The following is an 11,352-nucleotide window of genomic DNA, read 5'->3' as shown; positions in this document are numbered from 1 at the left end:
CTACCAGAGGAAAGATGATTTAACTGCTTGAGAGTCAATAGTCTACAGGTCTCAAATTTAGGCTTCAAGATTTACTACACAGTTGGTCTTTTCCCAAAGTCCATCACAATGTCATGCTACTGTGTCAGGAAACATCCTAAGATACACACATTGTCACAAGACAATATTTCATCTTTTTTAAAAAAAATCCATACATGAACATTTAAATAGGTAATAACCAAATTTGCTCTATTTATTCTCCATTCTACTCAAACATTGCCTGTCTTGTGGTATGATTCTCCTTTAGAACCTATGCTATTCTTTATGTTGCCAGTGATCTGAAAAAGTGCATAGGATTTCTATGTTTCACTAGAGAAGTTTGAGACCATTTGAATGTTATTTATTTATCTTATATATCAATCACACTTCCTTTTCCTTCCTTCCCTCCCTCCTTCCCTCCCTCTCTCCCTCCATCCCTTACTCTCTCCAACCCTCCCATGCCCCCTGACCACCCTCCCATCCCATTACCCCCCACACACTCCACAGGGAGGGTGATGCCTTACAGGAGTGGTCAAAAAAATCTGTCAAGTCATTTGGAATAGGGACTAGGCCCTCCCTCCTGTCTCTAGGTTAAGGGAGTATATCTCCTTGGGAAATATGTACCCAAAGTCCTTTTGTGCACCAGGAATACATCCTGTTTCTATTGTCAGAGGTCCCTTAGAGTGCCCAGGCCTTCTAACTGAGACCCATGTTCAGGGTGCCTGAGTAGGTCCAATGCTGGATTCCAAGCTATCAGTCTGGGGGACCATTAGCTTCTCCTTGTTCAAGGTCAGCTGTATCTGTGGGTTTCTGTAGCCTGGTCTTTTCCTCCTTCTCTGCATCTGGATTCCAGTTTGGCTCAGTGCTTAGCTGTGGGTGTCTGCTTCTGTTTCCATCAGACTAGTTGAGGGCTCCATGATGGTGGATAAGTTAGTCATCAATCTCATTATCAGGGAAGGGCATTTATGGTAGCCTTTTTACTGTTGCTCAAATTGTTAGCTGGGGTCAGTCTTGTAGGTCTCTGGACATTTCTCTAGAGTCAGAGTCAGTCTTCTCTTCAAACCTATAATGGCTCCATCTTTTATGGTATATCTCTCTCTTTCTTTTTCTCTCATCTATTCCTCCCCTGACTAGTCCCATGTGATTTCCTCTCCTCCCCTTCTCTTTCTCCTAGCTCCCTCTCCACTCACATCCTCCACCCACTCCCAATATGCCTAGGAGATCTTGTTTCTTTCCCCTTCTGTGAGGGACCTTGTATGAATCTCTTAGATTCCTCTTTGTATGCTAGTTTCTCTGGCAGTGTGAATTATAGGCTGGTGATCCTTTGCTCTATGTCTAAAATCCATATATGAGTGAGTATATACCATGTTCCTTTCCTTGTCTGGGTTACCTCATTCAGGATTGTTTCAAGTTCCATCCATTTGCCTGTCAGTTTAAAGATTCCATTGTTTTTTTCCCACAGAGTAGTATTCCACTGTGTAATGTGTCACATCTTCTTTATCCATTCTTCCGTTGAGGGGCATCTAGGTTGCTTCCAGGTTCATGCTATTGCAAATAATGCTGCTTTGAACATAGTTGAGCATATGTCTTTGTTGCATGGATGTGGATCATTTGGATATATGCCTAAGAGGGGGATTACCAGGTCCTCTAGTAAACTGATTCCCATTTTCCTGAGGAACCGCCATACTGATCTCCAAAATGGTTGTACAACTTTGCACTTCCACCAGCAGTGGAGGAGTGTTCCTCTTTCTCCACATCCTTTCCAGCATAAGGTGTCATTAGTGTTTCTAATTTTAGCCATTCTGGCAGGAGTAAGATGGTATCTCAGAATTATTTTGATTTGCATTTCCCTGACAGCTAAGGATGTGGAGCACTTTCTCAAGTGTCTTTCAGCCTTTTTGAGTTCCTCTATTGAGAATTCTCTCTTCAGTTCTGTACCCAGTTTTTAAATAGGATTCTTTGGTGTTTTTTTGACTAGTTTCTTGAGTTCTTTGTATATTTTGGAGATCAGTCCTTTGTCAGATGTAGGATTGGTGAAAATCTTTTCCCAGTCTGTGGGCTGCTGTTTGGTCTTGTCAACAGTGTCCTTTGCCTTCCAGAAGCTTCTAAGTTTGAGGATGAGCCATTTTTTAATTGTTGATCTCAGTGTCTGTGCTACTAGAGTTATGTTCTGGAAGCAGTCTTCTGTACCAATTTTTTTCAAGGGTACCTCCCACTTTCTCTTCTGGGAGATTCAGTGTGGCTGGATATGTTGAGGTCTTTGATCCATTTGGACTTGAGTTTTGTGCATGGCAATAGACATGGTCTATTTGCAGTATTCTACACACCATCATCCAGTTGTGCCAGCACCATTTGTTGAAGATGCTGTCCTTTCCCCATTGTATTCTTTTAGCTGTTTTGTCAAAAATCAGGTGTACGTAGGTGTGTAGGTTAATATCAGGATTTTCAATTCAGTTCCATTGGTCTACCTGTCTGTTTTTGTGCCAGTACCAACCTGTTTTTAGGACAATAGCCTTATAGTAGAGCTTGAAGTCGGGGATGGTGATACCTCCTGAACAGGGTTGTTTTGGTTATCCTGGGTCTTTTGTTTTTCCATATAAAGTTGAATTTTATTCTTTCAAGGTCAGTGAAGAATTGTGCTGGGATTTTGATGGGGATTGCACTGAATCTGTAGAATGCTTTTAACAAGAATGCCATTTTTACTATGTTTATCCTACCTATCCAAGAGAATGGGAGATCTTTCCATTATCAGGTATCTTCTTTAATTTCTTTATTTAAAGACACAAAGTTCTTGCTATATAGGTCTTTCACTTGTTTGATAAGCATTACCCCAAGGTACTTTATGTTGCTTGTGGCTATTGTAAAGGGAGATATTTTTCTGATTTCTTTCTTAACCCCTTTGTTGTCTGTATATAATAGGGCTACTGATTTTTGTTATTTGTTTATCTTGTATCCTGCTAGTTTGCTGAAGTTGTTTATCAGCTGTAGGAGTTATGTGGTAGAGTTTTTTTGTCGCTTATGTAAACTATCATATCATCTGCAAGTAGTGACAGTTTGACTTCTCCCTTTCCAATTTGGATCCCCTTGATCTCCTTTTGTTGTCTGATTGCTTTAGCTAGAACTTCAAATGCAATATTGAAGAGATATGGAGAGAGTGGGCAGCCTCATCTTGTTCCTGATTTTACAGGAATTGCCTTAAGCTTCTCTCCATTCAGTTTGATGTTGGCTGTTGTTGGTTTACTGGATATTGCTTTTATTATGTTTAGGTATGTTCCTGTTATCCCTGATCTCTCCAAGACCTATATCATGAAAGGGTGTTGAATTTTGTCAAAGGTTTTTTCAGCATTTAGTGAGATAATCATGTGGATTTTCTTTTTCATTTTGTTTATATGGTGGATCATGATGTTAGATTTTTGTATATTAAACCATCCCTGCAACCCTATGATGAAGCCTACTTGGACATGGTGGATGATTTCTCTGATGTATTCTTGGATTCGATTTGCCAGTATATTATTGAGTATTTTTTCATCAATGTTCTTGAGGGATATTGATTGGTAGTTCTCTTTCTTAGTTGTGTTTTTGTGTGGCTTGGGTACCACACAATTACCAAGGTAATTGTGGCCTTGTAAAAAGAGTTTGGTAAAGAATCTTCTGCTTCTATTGTGTGGAACAATTTGAAGAGTATTGGTATTAGCTCTTCTTTAATTTTTCTGGTAGAATTCTACACTGAAACCATCTGGCCCTGGGCTATTTTTGGTTGGGAGATTTTTTATAACTGCTTCTATTTCATTAGGTGTTGTAGGTCTATTTAAGTTACTTATCTGTTCTTGATTTAATTTTGGTAAGTGATAGTTATCCAGAAATTTGTCCATTTCCTTTGAATTTTCGAATTTTGTGGAGTATAGGTTTTCAAAGTATGACCTGAAAATTGTCTGGATTTCCTCAGTGTCTGTTGTTATGTCTCCCTTTTCATTTCTAATTTTGTTAATTTGCATGTTCTCTCTGTGCTTTTTGGTTAGTTCGGATAAAGGTTTGTCTAGTTTGTTAATTTTCTCAAAAAACCAACTTTTTGTTGCATTGATTGTTTTGTATTGTTTTACTCATTTCTACTTTATTGATTTCAGCCCTCAAATTGATTATTTCCTGTTGTCTGCTCCTCTGGGGTGAGTTTGCTCCTTTGTGTTTTAAGGCTTTCAGTTTTATGTTGATTCTTTAATGTGACTATCCTCTGTTTTGTTTATATGGCACTTAGTGCAATGAACTTCCCTCGTAGCATTGCTTTCAAGGTGTCCAAGGTGTCCCATAAGTTCATCTATGTTGTGTCCTCATTCTCGTTGAATTCTAGGAAGTCTTTAATTTCTTTCTTTCTTTATTATTTGACCTAGGTATGGTGCAAGTGCTCATTGTCCAGTTTCCATGAGTTTGTAGGGTGTCTGTGATTTGTGTTGTTGAATTCCAACTTTAAAGCATGGTGGTCGTATAAGATACACGGGACTATTCCTTTTTTATTTTTGTTTTTGTGTCTGTTGAGGTTTGTTATGTTGCCTAGTATGTGGTCGAGTTTAGAGAAGGTTCCATGTGGAGCTGAGTAGAAAGTATATCGTTTTGTGTTTGATGGAATGTTCTATAGATGTCTGTTAAACCCAATTAGGACATATGTTCTGGTAGTTCTATTGTTTCTTTGTGAAGTTTCTGTCTGGTGGTCCTGTCTAGTGGTGAGAATGGGGTGTTGAAGTCTTTTGCTATGAGTGTGTAAAGTTTTATGTGAGCTTTGAGTTTTAGTAGCGTTTCTTTTATGAATGTGAGTACCTTTGTATTTGGGTCATAGATGTTCAGAATTGAGACTTTGTGCTGCTGGATTTCTCCAGTCATGAATATGAAATGACCATATTCATCTCTTTTTATTGATTTTGGTTTGAAGTCTAACTTGTTGGATAGTAGCATAGCTATACCTGCTTGCTTCTTGGGTCCATTTGATTGGAAGATCTTTTCCCATCCCTTTACCCTGAGTTAATGTCTGTCTTTGAAGCTTAGATGTGTTTCTTGTATGCAGCAGAAGGATGGATTCTGTCTTTATATCCATTCTGTTAGCCTGTGTCTTTTTATATGTGAGTTAAGACCATTAATGTTGAGGGAAAGTAAGGGCCATTGATTGTTAATTCTTATTTGTTTTAGACTTGTTGTTGGCAGTGGTATTGTGAATATATTTGCCCTGCTTTAATCTTTGGGTTCTGGTAAAATTGGATTATCTATTGCCTATGTCTTTGTGAGTGTAGTTAACTTCCTTGTGTTGGAGTTTTCCTTCCAGAACTTTCTGTAGGCCTGGATTTGTATGTATGTATTGTGAAAATCTGGCATTGTCTCTGAATATCTTGTTTTTTCAGTCTACAATGATTGAGAGTTTTTCTGGGTATAGTAGCCTGGGCTGGCATCTGTGGACTCTTAGTATTTGTAGAACATCTATTCAGGACTTTCTAGCCTTGAGAATTTCCAAGGAGAAGTCAGGTGAAATTTGGATAGGTCTGCCTTTATATGTTACTTTGCCTTATCCCTTTGCTGCTCTTAATATTCTTTCTTTACTCTGTATGTTAGTGTTTGATTATTATGTGTCAAGGGGTCTTTGTTCTTTGGTCCAGTCTAATTGGTGTTCTGTATGCTTTTTGTACTTTTATTGGCATGTCCTTCTTCAGATTGGAAAAGTTTTCTTTAATGCTTTTGTTGAATATGTTTTCTTTGCCTTCTTCTATGCCTATTCTTCTTAGGTTTGGCCTTTTCACAGTATCTCCCATTTCCAGGAAGTTATGTCTTAAAGATTTGTTGGATTTATGATTTTCTTTGGTCAATCAATCTATTTCCTCTAGTTTATTTTCAGTTCCTGAGATTCTGTCTTCCATTTCTTGTAATCTGTTGGTTATGCTTGCATATGTAGTTCTTGATCATTTGCCCAGTTTTTCTATTTCTAGCATTCCCTCAGTTTGTGTTTTCTTTATTGTCTCTATTTCAGTTTTCAAGTCTTGAACTGTTTCCTTCACCCATTTGATTGTTTTTTCTTGGCTATCCTTACTTTCTTTAAGAAATTTGTTCATTTCTTCCAATTTTTTTGTTTGATTTTTCTTTCCTTTCTTTAAGAGATTTTCTCATATCATCATTGAGGCCCTCTATCATTTTTATGAAGTTATTTTTTAAGTTGTTCTGTTTCATTTGCTTTGGGGTGTTCAGGTCTAGTTGTCATAGCATTCCTAGATTCTGGTGGTGTCATGCTTGTCTTTCTATTGTTAGGTCTTTTCTTGTATTGCCATCTTCCCTTTGCTTTTTCCAGTGGGTCCAGGTGGAGTTTCTTTCTCTCGATGCTACTCTCCCGGTGGGCATAGTTGGGTCAGAAGACTGATGTCTGTAGCTCTGGGTGGTCCAAGCTCTTAAGCTGGCAACGGGGGCAAAAGATCAGGCAGGCAGGTACTCAGGGTGGTCCCACATGGACAGACAGGTTTCCAGCAGAGTCCCTGTGATTGGGGTCAAATATCAGGCAGGCGGAGAGTTAGGGTTGTCCTGTAGGAATAGGCTGGCCTCTGGCAGAGGCCCAGCGATGAGGGCCTTAAATATTTTATTTTTAAAATATTTTTGCTTTACTGTTTGAAGAGCTCCAAGGCAAATTATTTCAAGAATTTGTAAACTGAAAAAGTAACCCCTGTCAAACTATTATTAAAAAGTTGTCTAGAGTGACTTCTTGGAGCAGATTTAAAAATTACTGTATTTTTTGTTAGATAAGAAAATTGCTGCTGACTCCCTGGCTTTCCTCAAGAATCAAAGACCAGAGACCATGGCTACATCCATATCTTCACATTTCTAAAGATTACTCTTTAAGGTTTTGTTCTGTAATGCTATATTTGGCAAAAGACAATATAGAAATTGAACCATTTCATCTTCACAAAGAAAGAGACAAATCAGTTTTCCACAGTAATGTTTTTGTGTCTTAAATGTGAGCAATTATTAAAAAAAAAAACCTTCTGGGCTTTGTTTTTTGCTGAAGGGAAACAGAGGATCCATAGATCTGAGGGAGTGGGGAGGTAGGTGTGGGCTGGAAGGAGTGGAGGGAGGGTAGGATGCAATTGAGATGTTTATATGAGAGAATAAATAAAAATTAAAAAGAACAAACAAACAAACCTCTGGTTTCACTTCACTTTAGACTTGCCTTGAAGAATATGTTATGAGTTTGGTTTTTTGCTTTGTGAGGGTGCATGGACAGTGATAATTTCCTTGAAATTTTATTTTACTGTTTGGCAAGCTTTCTCAGTCCAAGTTTTGTCATGTGATTAGCATGGCTGTTGAACCCTCTTCAAATGCTTCCACAAAAGTATCTACCAGAGTATGTAATTGAACCTCAGTCATATGAACTGAATAGTCACACTCCTGATTGACTGCAGGATACTTGAACTGGATCACCATCTGTTCCACAGTCAAATTATAGCCATGGGAATCTTTCTCTTCTTTTTCTTCCAAAATATTTTAGATTAATTAATTTTATTATGTTTTCTATAGGAGTTTTGTTTTTGTTTGTTTGGTTTTTTTTTTTGTTTTATTTTTTATCTGTATGTATTTCTGGGTACCAAATGCATGGCCGAGGAAACCGGAAGAGAACATCAGATCTCTTGGGACTGGAGTTAAAGACAGTTGTGTGCCACTATGTGGGTGCTGGGAGTCAAGTCTGGTCCCCTACAATGTGACAAATGCTTTTAAATGCTGAATCATCTCTCCAGTTCCCATCTTCCTGTACTTGCTGGTTGTAGAGCTGCATATATACTCTATTGCCACTGTTCATCTGTGATGCTCTAAATTGAATTTTACTAAAAATGAATAGTATATAGTTTTAAATATCTTAGCCTCCTTTTTAAAAATTAGAAATGAGGTGAATGGAGAGAAAGGATTAATATCAGAGACTCTGGAGATTATCTGGGTTCAAATCTCACACTGTAACATTCTATTCTCTTTTGGTATAGTTTCTCTCTTCATTGTCCACATCTGCAGAACTTACAAAGTACTATATTTCTATCACAGGATGTCTCAGGAGGTGAGAATTAACACTACAAAAAGCTTCCAGCAGTATTTTATTTTTGTGTGTGTGTGTGTTCCAATGAGTTTTTTATTTATAGACACTCAAATCTGAATTTCATAGGACTTTCACGTATCATGAAATGTGATTTTTAAAACCACTGAGAAATACAGAGACCATTCTTAGCTCATAGGCCATACAAAACAGATGGTGGGGCTGGATCTCAAGTATAGTCACTCCATAACCTCTGTTCTAAATACTTTTTGACCTTTATTTGCCAGTATGAATATAATGTCTACTTCCTTATTATGTGAGCTCAATAATATACAATTTGCTTAAGGCTTTGTCTAAACTGTACAGCAATACTTTGTACATGCCATGTACTATCCAAAGTAAGTGAGTATGAGTTGATGCCCCTGGAAATTGGGAGAGATGGAAATTTCACAAGGTATTTTGGGCTCAAAGTCTATGCTTTCTTTTTCCTGCAATACTACATTTGGTATTCTGTCATATATAGTCAGTTTACTTCCTAGACATAAGCTCACTCAAGCCTAACACCTTCTGGAAGCCTACCCTCAGCTCTTGTGTCCTAAGAGCATATACCATGGGGTTAAGTGATGTGGGGGGATGACAATATGCAGCACATTGAGGAGAACAGGGTTGAGAGGAACCTTTCTTCCTGCTAAACGAGTGACAGATACTAAAATAATAGCTGTGTAGTAAAACAGAATGAGGATGAGGTGGGAACTGCAGGTACTGATGGCCTTAGCTATTGCTTCAATGGAATTCAGCCTCAGCCCTGTGTGAATAATCAAAGCATAGGAAGCAGAGACCAGAATCATGTCACTTCCAACCACAAGCCATGCTAAAGACAATTGTTAGAACTTGTTAACAGTGATATCATCACAAGCCAGACTAGTGACCCCCAGGTTAGAGCACAGGCGGTGATCAATTTTATTCCTGGAGCAGTATTGTCTCTGGGCAGCTAGCACAGGGATGGTTAACAGGCCATTCCTCAGAAGCATGAATAGTGTGACTTTGATTACAAAAGCTTCAGTGACTAGGGAAGGATATTGAAGGGGAAAACAAATGGCTACATATCTATCCACTGCCATGCACAGGAAAATGCCTGACTCCATGCACATAAAAGAGTGGATAGCATAGTTCTGAGCCAAATACTCAGGGAGACCGATAGTCTTGGAATTAAACCACAGGATTGCCAGGATCTTGGGCATGCTGGTGGTAGCCAACCCAATATCTACTGCAGCTAAGATACCAAGGAACTGATACATTGGCTGATACAGGCCAGCTCGCTGTAGATGGTAATCAAGATGAGATTAGCACTGAGAGCTACAAGGTAAAGCAGAGCCAAGGGCAAGGAGAACCAATGCTGCCATTCATGAATGCCTGGGAACCCCAGAAAGATGAACTCAGACACTGGGGACTCTGAGCTGTTGGTTGCATGCAGGGTGGTACCCATATCATGGGATGTCTTGTTCTTTGCATCTGCCTGTGGATTAAGGGGAGACAGAAAAAGACTGTGGTTATCTAGACTGAAGGAAACTGAATAGTTCTCACCAATAATGTGGTCTTTTGAACATAGTGAATTCTAAATAAGCCCTTTAGAAAAAAATCCAGTAGGTTCAGAAGAACCCAAATTCCCCCCAATTTCTGTTCGGAGGTTTTACATGCTGTGAAATATCCACTTAATTTACTAATATAAACTTTAAAACATTTATATTTATATTCCTTTATCCAAACAAGAAACAATCATTGAATATTATTCTTTCCTCAATTTTTTAAGTAATATTTGTTTCTGAATGGCTATTAATTTTAATGATTAACTTTTTGGTTTATAGCACAACTAATTTACATGGAATTGATTTTGCTATTAATGAGAAGTATGTAAACAAATTGATTATGACTAGTTAAGCATGGGTTCTGCTCTAATAAAGTTCAAGTGATTATTGTACATCTTTTGTTTTTTGTTTTTTTTATATTTTATTTATTTATTTATTTTATATAACCAAGTCCATTTAAATGAAAACAAACATTTATAGACAATATTTGGCAATTTGGGCGTTGTTCTTTCCAAACTACTTCCTGCTGGTAAGGGGCGCTGTCATGGGGAATTCGAAGAAGATTCAGAAATCCTGGCTGTAGTCTGTAAGGCTGTTTTGAATGTAGGATCACCTGGTACTCTGTTTCAGGCGGACTGGCTTGATCAAACCACATTAGTCTGGAAGGAATGCGCAGCTTATCATTTTCTGTGGAAACAAAAATAGAAATCCTTTTCCCAAGTAACTTGTCCTTGAACTTAAATTTTGGAGTCAAAGCATTTTTTTTATTTAATTTATTATTTTACATGTCGATCCCAGTTCCCTCTCCCTCCCTCCCTCCCCTCTAGCCCTCCCTCCCTCCTTCCCTCCCTCCATTTTACCCTCTCTGCCCTCTCACATGCACTCTAAACACCCTCCCATCCCATCCCCCCATCCCAGTTCCATATGTAGGGGAATGCCATCCAGTTGGGGTCATGTAGATCTGACAGGTCCTGTGAAGTAGGGACTAGGGCTTCTCCCCTGTCTCTAGATTAAGGCAGTTATCTCTCCATGGGGGATGTGTTCCAAAGGACCTTTTGTGCACCAGGGATACATCCTGGCTCCACTGTATGAGGTCCCTTAGACTGCTCAGTCCTTCTGGCTGAGACCCATATTCAGGGGGGCCTGAGTCAGTACCATGCTGGCTTCCCAGCTATCAGTCTGGTGGCCCGTTATCTCCTCCTTGTTCAGGTAAGCTGTCTCTATGTGTTTTTGCCGCCTGGTCTTGTCCTCTCCATCTGCATCTGGGTTCTAGTTCGACTCAGTGTTTATGTATGGGTGTTTGCTCCTGTTTCCAACAGACATTAGTTGAGGGCTCCATGGATAAGTTAGTTGTTGATCTCACTGTCCGGGAAGGGCCTTTCCACGGATGCTCAAATTGTTAGTTGGGAGCAGTCTTGTAGTTCTCTAGACCTTTCTTTGTGTCCAATTTTATCTTCAAACCAATATTGGCTCCCTCTTTTATGTTCTCTCTCTGTCTCTGTCTCTGTCTCTCTCTCTCTCTTTCCTGTCTTCTATTCCTAACCAGGCTCAATCTTCCTGGTCGCACATGTTTTCCTTTCCTCCCCCTTGTTTTCTCCTACTTCTCTCTCCATTTGCTGCCCCCCCACACTTCCCCTGTGCCCTGTGGGACTTATCCCTTCCTGGTTCTGTGATGGACTTTATATGACTCTCTTAGAATACACCTTG

General features: G+C 39.1%; 1 protein-coding gene across 1 annotated transcript; it reads right to left on the bottom strand.

The window, feature by feature from the left end:
• Window positions 1-8,587: 8,587 nt before the first annotated feature.
• LOC127227683 (olfactory receptor 688) lies at window positions 8,588-9,545 on the bottom strand. The gene is given in 3 exon segments (XM_051192038.1): window positions 8,588-8,683; window positions 8,686-9,374; window positions 9,377-9,545. Coding segments are annotated over 3 exon segments (954 nt in total).
• Window positions 9,546-11,352: the final 1,807 nt, after the last annotated feature.

Source organism: Phodopus roborovskii, unplaced genomic scaffold (genome assembly GCF_943737965.1).
Source record: "Phodopus roborovskii unplaced genomic scaffold, PHOROB, whole genome shotgun sequence".
In the NCBI taxonomy this organism is placed as follows: domain Eukaryota; kingdom Metazoa; phylum Chordata; class Mammalia; order Rodentia; family Cricetidae; genus Phodopus; species Phodopus roborovskii.
This window is presented reverse-complemented; position numbering and strand designations above follow the sequence as displayed.